Source organism: Vulpes lagopus, chromosome 1 (genome assembly GCF_018345385.1).
Source record: "Vulpes lagopus strain Blue_001 chromosome 1, ASM1834538v1, whole genome shotgun sequence".
NCBI lineage: Eukaryota > Metazoa > Chordata > Mammalia > Carnivora > Canidae > Vulpes > Vulpes lagopus.
Window position 1 is genome coordinate 150565979 of NC_054824.1, and position 15113 is coordinate 150581091.

The following is a 15113-nucleotide window of genomic DNA, read 5'->3' on the forward strand; positions in this document are numbered from 1 at the left end:
TACATTGCTGTCCGGAGAATGCACTCCACCTGCATTGAAGGGATTGTGCATGCTGACCTTGATTCTCCCCTTATAGGAGAGAGAGAGCTGTGGCAAGTAGATGACAACATCCAGTGTGCTTCACTGTGAACCACGGTAAGATCAATGAAAGTCATACCTTGGGGTTTTTTGGAGGAAGCCCTGGTGGTTCTGTGAGGTTTGCTCTAAAAAAATTTCCCATGAGAAATGGTGCAGAAAATGGAGGCTTCTCTGACATGAGGTAAGCAATTCGCTGACAGAAATGATATTATAATTGGTTTGAATTGGGTGGAAAGTAGGTATAAGTGTTTCTGCCTCCCATTTCTCTGGGAATGAGGTGCAGTCTGAGGAGCCAAGAGAGGGAATGGTGATAGATGGAAATGGGATTATTAAAAGGGGAGGTGGAAAAAAATGCTGGCAATAGGGAAAGAGGTTAATCCTTTTTGCCTATTAGTATAATTCAGATGTAAGATTTGACTTGGCAAAAAAGTTCAAACAAATTCGGTTTTGACAAACTGTCAATGCAGTTTTTGGATGCCAATGTCAGTTCAATTTTCAGATTTCATTATGAACAGGTCAGTCATTAGGCTAATAGTACCACCAGTAATTACCATGTAGTTCCCCATTTGTTTTAAAATGTAAAGAATAATACAGGTCCAATGCAAATATACTTGCCCTTTAACAGTAATGAATTTATTAGAATCACAGCCAACGGCTATTTGGAACACCTAAAATGAAGTAATTTAAGTGGTTAGATGAGTGATTCTGATTCACATGATCTAAAATGCTGCTACAGCTAAAAGCAATTACATTTTAGATTTGAAATAGTAACCTTTTAAATCTAGAGGTTTGTTATACTCTTCTGTGCTCTTTTACTCCTTTCTGATCATGTTTTTTCTTTGTTTTTGCTTCTTGTTGCCCTTATTGCTCACAGAGCCCAGAGGTTATTTCTCTGCTTTTTGACATCAGTATCTTAGAGAACTAAACCAATCTCATCTTTTATTGGCACTTCTACAACCATGATCATCAGCTCTGTTCTTCCAGCTTGCATCTGATTCAGATGCAGCTGAGTAGGTATGCAATAAACTCAAATTTCAATTTTTTAATGAAGAAATTATTAATACAGACATGATTAGCTATCTTCTCTGACAAACCATATCCAGCTTTATTAATATCTAACTATTAATTTAACTTCTTTTAACCAGAGATCTGGTTCTTCCCTAAGCTGCCTATTTCTATTTCAACCTGGCTCCAGGGCACTTACTGCTGTCTACCCTGCCACCCCATCCCCAGGCTTCCTAAATGGGATCTAGACATTTCTGTCTTAAACATGTCCTGTATGTTGCATTTTTCTACATGGTAAATCCGGAAAAAGCTCTAATACTCCCCATCCTGGAGAAAGACATGGGGATCAGGAGGGTTGGGATATCCAGACAAGCTTAATGGATTTTAAGAGTTATACCTGCTAAACCCAGACCTTTCAGCCTTCATTTGAAAGGCATGCTCCATAGCAGAAGTTCAGGGATTTTATTGCCTGAACCACCTGACCTTGGTCACAGGACCTGATTTGTTCTGTCAGCAACTCTACCCACAGTCCTTGGTATCCATCATCATGCACCAAATGTTTGTTTGGTTTTCCCACCAAATGTGTTCAGAAGCATGAGCCTGTCCTTCATCTTTACTAAACTATCCATATGACACACTTGGTTGACCAAGGTCCTCAAATCTTTCTGTCAAGACTCACCATCACTTGATCCCTTCTCTTTGGGCACCCAGTTGGCAAAAATCAACAACCATGCCTAGGATTAAAAATCTGAGTTGACCTGCAGGTGAATCTTGAACAGAAGCATGGGTAAAGAATATGAAAAGCATTAATCAGGCTGTTTTCTAGGTTACCCACTACTATGGGGCGGACAATATTCTCAGGACTGGATACCTAATTAGAAAAATCTGACATACAGCCCAAATGAAAACAATGAGTGTACTAGTCTTTTTCTTGTTATACTTACTAATAATTGTTAGTATTAACAATAATCAATATATTTATTAATTTTTAAAAATTATTATTCTCTGAAGTGTGGAGACAGGCAGGACTGCTCTTCACCTAGCTCAGAATCAGACATAGTACATTCCCTCTAACTGGACAGAACAATTGAACTGAGACTGGAATTCTAAAGGCCCTCAACACAGAAATGTTGTCAGATAATGCACTAGAGTGTAGTCACCTCTCTCTGGGAAAATTCTTGCTGGAAGGAATTACTACAGCTTTCTGGGGACTGGCCCATTAGGGTGGCTTCACTGCACTCCACACAAACTACCTGCAGTGGACACAGAGTGGGGCTAGATTTGAGCTGCCCACGTTTTGGAGTGTGGTGAGAAGGAAAGAGAAGAAACAAACTGGTATTATTAGATAGTTATTTTGAGACAGGCACTGTGCTGGGCACTTTACTTTTTTTTTTTTTTAACTTAAATTCAATTTGCCAACATAGAATAACACCCAGTACTCATCACATCGTGTGGCCTCCTTAATGCTGGTCACGCAGTTACCCCATCCCTCCACCTACCTTCCCTCCAGTGACCCTCAGTTTGTTTCCCAGAGTCAAGAGCCTCTCACGATTTATCTTCCTCTCTAATTTTTCCTCCCTCAGTTTCCTCCCCTGCCCTTATGGTCCTTTTCACTATTTCTTATGTTCCATATATAAGGGAAACTATATGATAATTGTCTTTCTCCAATCAACTTATTTCACTTAGCATAATACCCTCCAGTTCCATCCACCTCATTGTAAATGGTAGGCATTCATCCTTTCTGATGACTGAGTAGTATTCCATTGTATATATATATACCACATCTTCTTTATTCATTCATCTGTCTACACATGGCCAACAGGCACAAGAAAAAGTGCTCCATATCGCATGTCATCAGGGAAATAGAAATCAAAACCACAATGGGCACTTTATTTTAATGATCTCATTTAATACTCTCAATGGTAATAGATGTTACATTTCCCTTTTATGGAGGCCCTTGAGAGTCAGTGTTTAGTGGCTTGTCCCAGCCAGCAGGTGGCAAAGCTTGGATCCAAACTCAGGTTCCATTAACCTGCTTTTGGAATGCAGGGTGGGGGGGGGGGGGGGGGGGGCTTGGCGGAATGGTGTGGGTGGCATCCCTAAGAGATCTATTGATTAGACAGGAGAAGGGATGGAGGAAAGCTTCAGGAAGGTGCTTTAGGAAGGCATCTTGTGTGGAACATGCAGCTGATGATGGAAAAGCACAGGCCAGGGCTGGGGAAGAACTGGCCATATTGCTGTTTCTTGCTTTCTGGGCAGGTGAGGTGGGGTGGAAGGCAGGGTAGGCAGACAGGGGAGGGGTTGGTATGCACCTGCTGGCAGTTTCCTGGGGAAGCCATGTATTATCAGCAGTGCTCAAGCTTGCCTCACACTGGCCTCACAGTTCAGGGTTCCCTCCAAATTCATGGAAGCTTGCCCTGGTAGGAACAGCCTCCTTGTGCTGGGATCCTGAAGTGCAGGGACTGTGTATCATGTACCTTTGAATTCTTCTTGTAGGTACTCCTCATTGTTTTATGCTTGGTATACAGTAGGTGCTCAATGTATACTTATTGGTTGTTAGTTAGGCTGAGAAGGAATAAAGAGAGAGGGCATCCCTCAGAGTAGAACAGACTCAGGAGAGGTGGTGGCAGTAAAGTATCTGTGTTCAATTTCCTGGCACTTGAGGGTACCTGGACACCCCTTGCTCTTTCATGGTGCTGTGCTTTTTGTAAATGGATTTTCCTGGAATTCTCTTTCTTTGTATCAGCCTGCTCAACTTCCACTTACTTATCAACGGTCATTTTATGCTTCCCCTACCCCTCCTAGTCAAAATTGCCCACTCTTTTGGGCTGATAACGCTGTATTTCACACTCCCTTATGCTAGCTTTTGTTTGCCCCTAGGGAAGAGGCTGTCTTTTCACCTTTGTAACTTCCATTGCCTAGAATACAGGCTGAAACAAAGAAACACAGTAGGTATGCAATAAACTTTAAATTTCAATTTTTTTGATGAAGAAATGATAAGTGCAGATATAACTAGCTATCTTCTCTGACAAACCATATCCAATTTTAGTTCCCATTCATTTCAGTTTTCCTTTATACAGTTTTATCTCCAGAAACTAATCATTTTACATTTTTGTATGCATTTTTATATCTCACTTTCGATGGTAAACCCAGGGAGGGCAGAACTGTGATCTGTCTCCAAAGTAAAATAATGCCATCCCTACAGTGAGACATTACCCACGCTGCCATGCATGAGGGGAGTGCTATTGCTTGGAGGTCTTGTAACGATTATCTAGCTTACACTTGTCAAGTTACTGAAGTAAAGGTGTTGACCCACCTATGTCACTTACCTTTTGGGCTATTGGACATGCTCTTGCATATTCATTAGGCCGAACCTGCACAAGCACAAGCCCTGTGTTCTGGTGTCTAGGAGAAACAGCACATGCAGGTGATTACAGAATCACAAGGGAGGCAGGCACGAGTCCGCCCTCCTACTCTAGAACTCGTGGAAAGTCCCATGTACACAGGGTGATAGAACCCTGGGACGAATTCTAGGGGCCTGGGAGGCAATGGTGGTGGTGACTGCTCCTTGCTTCTGCTAAAGCAGCTGTGCACTGTGGTCCCCCCTTGAAGTCACTCCCATCTCACTGTGGGCCAGTGTAGGGTCAGCCCAGTGGGAAACAGAGATGGGTATGTATCAACATTTCCACCCTTCTGCCCATTTCATTAACACCCTCTGTCCCTGGAGGAGGAGGCTGTGCTGCTAACATCTTGTCCTGCTTTCTGATGATCTTAGAAGGCCACAGCTGCTCTATTTGTTCTTTCTCTAGCCTCTACGGATCTTTTCCTCCTATTGATAACACTTTTGGAACAATAAAGAGCAAATTAGGAGATTAGTTTTCCAAACCACATTATCTGGCATACCATGATCTGACTGAAGCAAAAGTGAGATCAAATTTCTAGGTTCTGAAGTGCACAAGAATAGTTTTGTGCTCAGAAACATCATAGAAAAAAATTTGAAAGCGTTATGTATACTCTGCCCCCGCTTAGGTTTTTATTTTTTTGAAAAAACTGGGAAAAACAAACTAACCACAAACAAATGCTCTTTTTTCCCCAGTATTCAACATTTTAATATTTATTTATTTATTTGTCATGTATTAGGTATAAAATGTAGTAAATGAGGATACAAATAGCACATTTTTATATTTTTAAATCACTGTACCATATTTCCTCAGTTCTCAGATATTTTTTCTCATTTAACACCTTAGAAATCAGGAAGCATCTTATAATTATACCAGTTATGGTTTGTTTTCCAGTGCAATGGAATCTTTGCTTTGATAAATACAGTAATACAGTATAGATCCATGAAGGACACTGTAGTAAATATTGCATCTACAATTTTCCATACAATTTTTCTTATAGGTAGGTGTTTTCCCCCCTACCACAGCTGGCTTCAAAGCTTTTGGTATGTTTTCTCAAGCCTTGGACTGATCTGAAATATCCTGGACAATTTGATGTGTATTCTACAGCAACAGAATTTTGAGTAAATATTCACAAAACCAAAAATACCCCAAGGAACCCACAACATTAGAAGCATCAAGAGAAAAGTTGATGGGTGAAGGGGTGAGGGATGAATTAATAAGCCTCCCTTGACTACAATCTCTAGAGTACCCTTTTCTCTCTCCCCTTCCTGGTCACTTTCTACCACTTCATTCTGTTTTATCTTCATTCTTTTGTTCTAGATTTATTTATTTATTTTAAAGAGAGAGAGCAGGGGAGGAGGGGCAGAGGAAGAGGGAGAGAGAAAATCTCAAGCAGACTCCCTGCTGAGCATGGAGCCTGAAAAGGGGCTCAATCTCATGACCCTGAGATCATGATCTGAGCTGAAATCAAGAGTCTGATGCTCAACTGACTGAATCACTCAGGTGCCTCTCTGTTTTATTTTCTTAACTGCACTTATAACTATTTGATTACTTCATTTATTTGATTACTTGTTCTTCATCTCCTCCCACTAGGATACATCCCATGACAGCAGTACTTCATCCTACTTGTTCACCATGTATTTTGAATATGCAGGAAGTGCTTGGCATAAAGTGAGTGTTCAAACTCACTTGGATGAGCAGCAGACTAAGGAAAAAAGATCCTTTTCCTAGAAAAACTGCTGTTTTTCCAGAAAAACCTATGGAGTCAGGACATAATGACAGCCATAGATGTCTCAAGACCAATTCCAGATAAGTTGCTACTTCCAGAAATTATGAGCTCAAGTGCTACTGATTCTGAGTCAAAGATGGTGTTTTCTCTGATATACTCATAGTTAAGGATTTTCTTATATTAGAGGTCTAGTCTGCCTAACGACAGTATGCAAATACTTTGGGATGGGAATGAATGGTAATACATGATTAAAAATTATTGAATTAAGAAATAGTCCATTTTTCACTTGATGTAACAAGCCCTAGGTGTTATATGCAACTGATGAATCACTAAACTCTACCTCAGAAACTAATAATACACTATATGTTAATTAGTTGGTTTTAAATTTTAAAAATAGCCCAATTTTTACATCTTTTGGTGGACGAATGGAAACCTCCAGATGTATTTCATTTAATTACAAGGAGTATTTTACATTTTTATACAGAATACTAATTTCACATCTAACCAGACATTTAAAGAAATTTGAAATCTAGATATTTAAAATGATATGAGGCCATTTAAGTAAAAGAATACCTGCAAATCAATATTCTCAATAGCACAGTTCACATCGAGTAGGTTCTTTTAAAAGCCATACTTACTGCAACTTGAAGTAGTCATCTACTGCCTCATAATTTATATTCTGAAAAAATGTTACTGTCTGGAAAAGAAAATGAAAGTTTATGTAAAATAGGAAAACCAGGAATGGGGAAAATGAATACTTTCGACAGATTTAAACCTTTCTCTAGGTAAGAAAAAGAATAGATTTAGCATTTTTTCCAGTTTCTTTTCTATCTTACGAACTCCAATTATGTACATATTAGATTTCCTTTGTTACATTTTCCTCATTTTCTCTGCTAATTGTATCTTATCAAGTCCTTTTATTTATATTGCTTCTCTCTCCCCCCCTTCATTTTCTTTGTCATTGCGATATTCCTATTTTCATTTTTCACTTATGTCCTGATGTGTAGCCAGCTCTCTCTTGTTTCCTAATCACTTTGTCTCTGGACCTTTTCATTTCTTCTTTGAGGTTTTTAAATAATTACAGATATCATGTTGTCAGTAATTTTTGAGACTTTGAGAAATTATTTGCCTGAACCTTCTTCTCTTGTTTTTGAGTAATTAGATAAATAATCTATTTGCTTTTTTATATATTTTCCTTGCTATTTTCTTCTATCTGAGGCATGTTTCACCTCAATTTTCAGCATTTGAGAAGGTTTGTATCTTTTCAGGATAAAGCCATTTACTGAACACATATAATATTAGAGGCAAAAATGATAAGCTTCACATTTTTAAAGCATTGAAACTATAATCATTATATCCCCCAAAGTGCTTTTTTGGTGGTAGTTCCTTGACAGATAGATAGATAGATAGATAGATAGACATAGATCTCTTCAGAGAGACAGCAATTTGGTCCTGGCTAATCTGGTGAGATTAGAACAGAAACATTGGGCCTCTAAAAACAACCTTTGCAAAAAATCTTACTTCTGAGACAAGGTTTATTTATTCATATGTTAGATGCTAAGTGGCACAAAATATACAATCTTTTGTGATAAAGTTGAAGGCTGTGGAGGTGATTACATTAAAAATAAATCTAGTTCATGTTCAAGGAAAGGAACTAATTGTCAAATTTATACTTGTATTCTATTGCATACCATATTTTTCTTCATATGTAATCATAAAAATAATTTTATAAAAAGGTTCTTGCACATAATTAGGCTGGAAGATTTTAATATTATCTTTCATGAAATGTTAGCATATTCTCCAAGTTTTGTTTAACAATTGTCACTTAAGTGATACTCAAACCTGGGTCTGTAACTCAACCAACATATTATGTATATTATTTTGGATTATAATCTCTGAAAATATTTACCCAGTGGAATATTATTAAAAAATATATTTAAAAAATATATTTTGTGAATGTGATCTTTTATTTTTTTATTTTTTTTAATTTTTAATTTATTTATTTATGATAGTCACAGAGAGAGAGAGAGAGGCAGAGACACAGGCGGAGGGAGAAGCAGGCTCCATGCACCGGGAGCCCGATGTGGGATTCGATCCCGGGTCTCCAGGATCGCGCCCTGGGCCAAAGGCAGGCGCCAAACCACTGCGCCACCCAGGGATCCCTGTGATCATCTCTTTAAAAACCATTTCATTATAAATAATTAAGAAATGATTTGGAGACTTTCGTTTCTATGGACAAACTTTTGCTCTTAAAAACAACAAGCATATGAGCACTGGGTGTTATATACAACTGATGAATCACTGACTTCTACCTCTAAAACTAATAATACACTATATGTTAATTAATTGAATGTAAATAAAATTAAACTTAAAAAACAAAACAACATATCACAAAACCTACAAACAGCAGCCTTTTAAGAAGTCACTTTAAAAGCACCAAATAACAAGAGAGTAGGGAACTACTAGCCCAAAGACTGAGGGAAATTAGGAATCTTAGGAATAAAGCAGAACACCAGAGCCCATAGTCTACTTTCAGCCTAAAGGTGTTTATCAACCTAGTCAGGAGTGGGGGAATTCAAGATAGAGAATCAAATTGGATAGCCTCCCTATCTTGACCTATGTTATCAGAAGAGTAGTATGTTCTTAGGGTGAGAGTAAGCCAGAATTCAATGTGTGCCTTCCTTAACCCTACAGTGACATTGGTAACTAAGTGATCAGAAAAAGCAAGAAAAGGAAAAGTTTGTCCTAACAATTGGTGGCTATGGGTAGGTTCACATATGGTGTTATATCCTAGAATTGTTTGCCTGGAAGACTCGGGTTTTAAAGAAGTTTCAAGGTAGTAGTGGCCCTAGACAAACCCTTGACAGTGGCAAACACAGATCATTTTGAGATCAGAACATATAGGACTTCAGGGAATTCTTATAAATACTGTTACAAATGGGGTGCTTGGGTGGCATAGTTAGTTAAGCATCCAACTCTTGGTTTCAGTTCAGATCATGATCTCTGGGTCCTGAGATTGAGCCCTGTGTGGGGCTTCATGCACAGCAGGGGGTCTGCTTCCTCTCTCTCTCTCCCTCTGCTCCTCCCCTGCTCATGCGTGCACGCACACAAACACTCTCTAAAATAAATAAATAGATCTTTTAAATAAATGAATGAATAAATATTTTTACAAATGTAACAGCACACAGCCAAGAATAATCAAGCACACAAGGAAATAAGGTATGTGTGAATAATAACCAGCATAAACAATGATGAGGGAGGAGAAATAGATGAAATACACATGCTTAGACTCCAGTAATAGGTGCAGATTATAAGATAGATATGTTTACTAGTTGTGTGGGAATAAATGGCAAGTGGAAATCTCTGTAGTGTAAAAGAAACTATAAATGTGTCAGGGTATTTTTAAAGGAACAAATCAAATCTCTAAAAATTAAAAAAATACAACAGTCAAATTAAACACACAATGTATAATTTTGGCATCAGATTAGGCATGACAGAAGGAGTGAAGTGGAAGACACATCAGAAGAAATTATAAAAATGTATCCCAGACATAAAAGGAGAAATGATAAAGAAGAATGTTAAAAGATATGTGGGGAATAGATGGAAGTTTAGTTTTGTTTAATCAGGGTTTCAGAAGAAATGACAGAAAAAGAGGCAAAGAGAATATCTGACAAGATACCTGATGAAGATGAAGACTGTGATCCACAGATTCAAGAGGCCCAAGAAATCCCAAAGAGTCTGAAAGTAAACATCTAGACACATTCATAGTAAAAGTGTAGAAAGCAAATAATAAAATTGTAAGAGCAGCAAATTGGAAAAGTAGGAGTTAAAATTACATGTGACTTCTCAATAGCAACAACAGAAGGCAAAAAATAATGGCATAATATTTTTAATGTGCTTTAAGAAAATTATCACTAAACCAGAGCTCTGTATCTGGAGAAAATGATTTTCAAGAATGAGAGTAAAATAAAATATTTTTCAGACAAAAAAACAGTTCTTTTTTCATGAAAAGAAATGTAAAAGGATGCATCTAAATCAGAAGGAAAGATGGGGATCCCTGGGTGGCTCAGTGGTTTAGCGCTGCCTTCAGCCCAGGGCGTGATCCTGGAGACCCAGGATCGAGTCCCACATCAGGCTCCCTGCTTGGAGCCTGCTTCTCCCTGTGTCTCTGCCTCTCTCTCTCTCTCTCATGAATAAATCAATAAAATCTTAAAAAAAAAAAAAAAAAAGAAGGGAAGAGATACAAGATGGAAGCACTCAAAAGAAAAAAGGTCAGGATAGGGCAAACACATTGCTGTATAAAATAATGATAATACTAATAGTGTAAAAACAAGGTGAAATTAAAATGTAAATTCAATATGAATTAAAATATGAATTCAATGATATCAATTGTAAGAGAATGAAATAATTAAATTTAGTCTTGCATAAATTAAATATTCATGTTATGGTTTCCAAGAAAAATTGATTAGAAATACAAACAGAATTATAGGAGTCCCCATTTATCCATAGTTTCATGTTCTATGTTATCAGTTACCTACGGTCAAGTTCCAGAAGCAAATTATTGTCAGACCTAATGCTACACGACAATGCATACACCATTTCCCTCACTTCATCTCATCATGTAGATAGGCATTTCATCAACTTACATCATCACAAGAAGGGTGAGTACAGTACAACAAGACTTTTAGAGTGAGCGAGCAGGAAATGACATTTACATAATTTTTATTACAGTATATTGTTATAATTATTTTATTATTGCTAATTTCTTACTGTGCCTAATTTATAAGTTATCATAGGTATGTACGTATAGGAAAAACAGTATATACAGGGTTCAGTACTATTTTTTGGTTTCAGACATCCGTGGGGGTCTTGGGAGATACCCCTGTGAATGGGGAGGGCCTACATATAACTGCTAAATAAGTAAAAGGGGAAAAATGGATTGATTGACAAAAGATATGCAACTAAACATAAAAAGGCAAGAAAATAGAAGGGAAAATATAGAGAAGATGGGAAAAAATAAAATCACAAAATAAGATGGAAAGCAAGACCTCAAATATCATTAATTATAATAAATGGAAATAGACTGAAAGCTCCAAATAAAAGACAAAGATTTTCAGACTGGTCAAAATAACAACAACAAAAAAATTAAAATGCAAATATATGGTGCTTATAGGAAACAAGACAATAGAGAGGTTGAAATATAAAGTATAGGAAGAGTATAGAAATACTAAGGAAAAGAAAGCTGATATAGCTATATCAAATATGAAACAAAACAGACTTCAAGGCAAAGGTATCACTACAGAGAAAGATGATCACTTCATAATGTTTAAGTTTCAGTTCACCAAGAAGAGATTTCAAAACCTGAATTCGTTTAATAGCATTTTTTAAAAATTTTTATTTATTTATAATAGTCACAGAGAGAGAGAGAGAGGCAGAGACACAGGCAGAGGGAGAAGCAGGCTCCATGCACCGGGAGCCCGATGTGGGATTCGATCCTGGGTGTCCAGGATCGCGCCCTGGGCCAAAGGCAGGCGCTAAGCCGCTGCGCCACCCAGGGATCCCTAATAGCATATTTTCAAATATACAAAGTAAAAGTTGATAATCACAAGGAAAATGATACAAGATGGAAACTTAGAGCTACACAAAATAATGAATAGCACTAGAAATGACAAATATGTGTATAAATATAAGATTTTGTCTTTTAAAAATCTCCTTTAAAAGCTGACTATTTAAAGCAAAACTAATAGCGATGCATTGTGAAGTTTATGAAATATTCAGAAATAAAATGCATAGAATCCATAGCACAAAGGCTATTGAGGAAAATTGGAAGTTTTCTGGTGCAGCATTGTAAGGTTATTATACTCTACATTAAGTGATGTAATGTCATTTTGCGGGAAAAGGAGATAAGTTAAAGATGTGTACCACAAACCCTAAAGCCTTGTTAGAAGCCAAAACAAATAACCAACAAAAAGATATAATGGAATCATATAAAAATAAGCAAAAAAGGACAGCCCGCGTGGCTCAGCGGCTTAGCGCCTCCCTCCGCCCAGGGCGTGGTCCTGGGGACCCAGGATCGAGTCCTGAGTCGGGTCCCTGCATGGAGACTGCTTCTCCCTCTTCCTGTCTCTGCCTCTGTCTCTCTCTGTGTGTGTCTCTCATGAATAAATAAAATCTTTTTTAAAATTTTATTTATTTATTTATTTATTTATTTATTTATTTATTTATTTTATTAATGATAGTCACACAGAGAGAGAGAGAGAGAGAGGCAGAGACATAGGCAGAGGGAGAAGCAGGCTCCATGCACCGGGAGCCCGACGTGGGATTCGATCCAGGGTCTCCAGGATCACGCCCTGGGCCAAGGGCAGCCGTTAAACCGCTGCGCCACCCAGGGAGCCCAATAAATAAAATCTTTAAAAGAAAAAAAAAAAAAAAAAAGCAAAAAAGAAGTCAGAAAAAGTAAAAAAAAAAAAATGTTAAAACCAGAGAGCACAAATAGAAAACAAGTGTCAAATGGCAGATTTAAACTCAGCCATATAAAAAAATTACATAAGTGCACCCAATGAGAGGGCCAAAATGTTCAGATTGGATAAATAAATAAAATCCAACTTAAAAAAATACCTTAAAGACACAGATGGTTAATTTTAAAAGAATATTAAATATTAAAAGAAAAGATATGTTGTGCTAACATTATTCTAAAGAAGGCTGGAGTGGTTCTATAAATATACAAAGTAGATTTAAGGCAAAAATTATCACCAGAGAAAAAGGGGTCATTTCACAGTGATGAAGGAATTCTAAATGACTATGCTGAGTGAAAGAAGGCAGATAAAACAGAGTACATACCCTATGTTTCCATTTATATAAAAGTCTAGAAAAAGCAAACCAACGTATAATGACAGCAAGCAGATCAGAGGTCGTCTTGAGTGATGGGGAATCGAAGGAGAGATGGTTCATAAAGGAGCATGAAGAAACTTGGAGGGGTGGACGTGGACATTATCTTGGGTGTAGTTACAATTTCATGGGTATATACATATATCAAATTTTATCAAACTATACACATTAAGTATATGCAATTTATTGTATGCCAATTATACACAAATAAAACACTTTAAAAAGACAATCTTTGAAATGCAAAAAAATTGAGTAAGAAAAGGCACACAACCCTATAGAAAAAGTGACAAAAACTTGAATTTCGCAGAAGTGGGACTCCAAATAGCCAATAAACATTGGAAAATTGTTTAACCTCATCAATAAGAAGGGAATACCAAATAAAAAACTTAACATGCAAACATTAGTTGGGCAAATATTAAAGTCTGACTATACCAATTATTGGCATGAATATCAAAACTTTGAGATGACATCATGGGAGAACATTTCCATGACTTAGGGATAGGCAAAGATATCTTAGGACAAAAAAACTCAACAGTCATAAATCAAAAATCTTTATCAAACTTTTAAATTCTGCTTATTAAAATGCACCATTAAGAAAATGAACAGGTAGGGTTCTGGTTCAGGATGGTGACCTAGGAGGATCGTGAAATCACCTCCTCCCATGGACACACCAAATTTACAGCTACATATGGAGCAATATCCTCTGAAAGAAACCCAAAGACTAGTTGAGCAATGCCTACACATTAGGTGAATAAGGGAAAAAAACCCACACACATAGAAATAGGTAGGACAGGCCAAGACATAGCTTCACTACAAACCCCACCCCCAGCACAGCTACCCACAGTTGGGAGGGAACTCAAATTCCTGAGATCTCCTGAGAGGAGTGAAGGGTTGAAACCATCTGGCATTATTTTTGTTTTGTTTTGTTTGTATATTTTTATTGGGGTTCGATTTGCCAACATATAGTATAACACCCAGTGCTTCTCCCGTCAAGTGCCCCCCTCAGTGCCCGTCACCCAGTCACTCCATCCCCCCGCCCACCTCCCCTTCCACTATCCCTTGTTCGTTTCCCAGAGTTAGGAGTCTCTCATGTTCTGTCACCCTCTCTGATATTTCCCACTGATTTTCTCTCCTTTCCCCTATAATGCCTTTCACTATTTTTTATATTCCCCGTATGAGTGAAACCATATGTTTGTCCTTCTCCGATTGACTTACTTCACTCAGTATAATACCCTCAAGTTCCATCCACATTGAAGCAAATGGTGGATATTCATCTCTTCTAATGGCTAATATTCCATTGTATACATATACCACAGCTTCTTTATTCATTCATCTTTCAGTGGACATTGAGGCTCCTTCCACAGTTTGGCTATTGTGGACATTGCTGCTATAAACATTGGGGTGCAGGTGTCCCCGTGTTGCACTGCATCTGTATCTTTGGAGTAAATCCCCAGCAGTGAAATTGCTGGGTCGTAGGGCAGATCTATTTTTAACTCTTTGAGTAATCTCCACACAGTTTTCCAGAGTGGCTGCACCAGTTCACATTCCCACCAACAGTGCAAGAGGGTTCCCCTTTCTCCACATCCTCTCCAACATTTGTTGTTTCCTGTCTTGTTAATTTTCCCCCTTCTCACTGGTGTGAGGTGGTATCTCATTGTGGTTTTGATTTGTATTTCCCTGATGGCAAGTGATGCGGAGCATTTTCTCATGTGCTTGTTGGCCATGTCTATGTCTTCTTTGGTGAAATTTCTATTCATGTCTTTTTCCCATTTCATGATTGGATTGTTTGTTTCTTTGCTGTTGAGATTAATAAGTTCTTTATAGATCTTGGATACTAGCCCTTTATCTGATATGTCATTTGCAAATATCTTCTCCCATCCTGTAGGTTGTCTTTTAGTTTTGTTGACTGTTGCTGTGCAGAAGCTTTTTATCGTAAGTCCCAATAGTTCATTTTTGCTACTTTTAAGACCTTTCCTGAGAGACAAGCTCCCCACACATCTGGCTTTGAAAGC

At 37.8% G+C, this 15113-nt stretch overlaps 1 protein-coding gene across 1 annotated transcript in view; it reads right to left on the minus strand.

The window, feature by feature from the left end:
* CATSPERE (catsper channel auxiliary subunit epsilon) overlaps window positions 1–15113 on the minus strand; it is a 193828-nt gene that overhangs the window by 34966 nt on the left and 143749 nt on the right. Inside the window, exons 13-15 of the mRNA XM_041749540.1 lie at window positions 6852–6910; window positions 4413–4488; window positions 694–746 (exon numbers count right to left, since the gene is read on the minus strand). Coding sequence (XP_041605474.1) covers window positions 694–746; window positions 4413–4488; window positions 6852–6910 — 188 coding nt within the window. The remainder of the gene's footprint in view (window positions 1–693; window positions 747–4412; window positions 4489–6851; window positions 6911–15113) is intronic.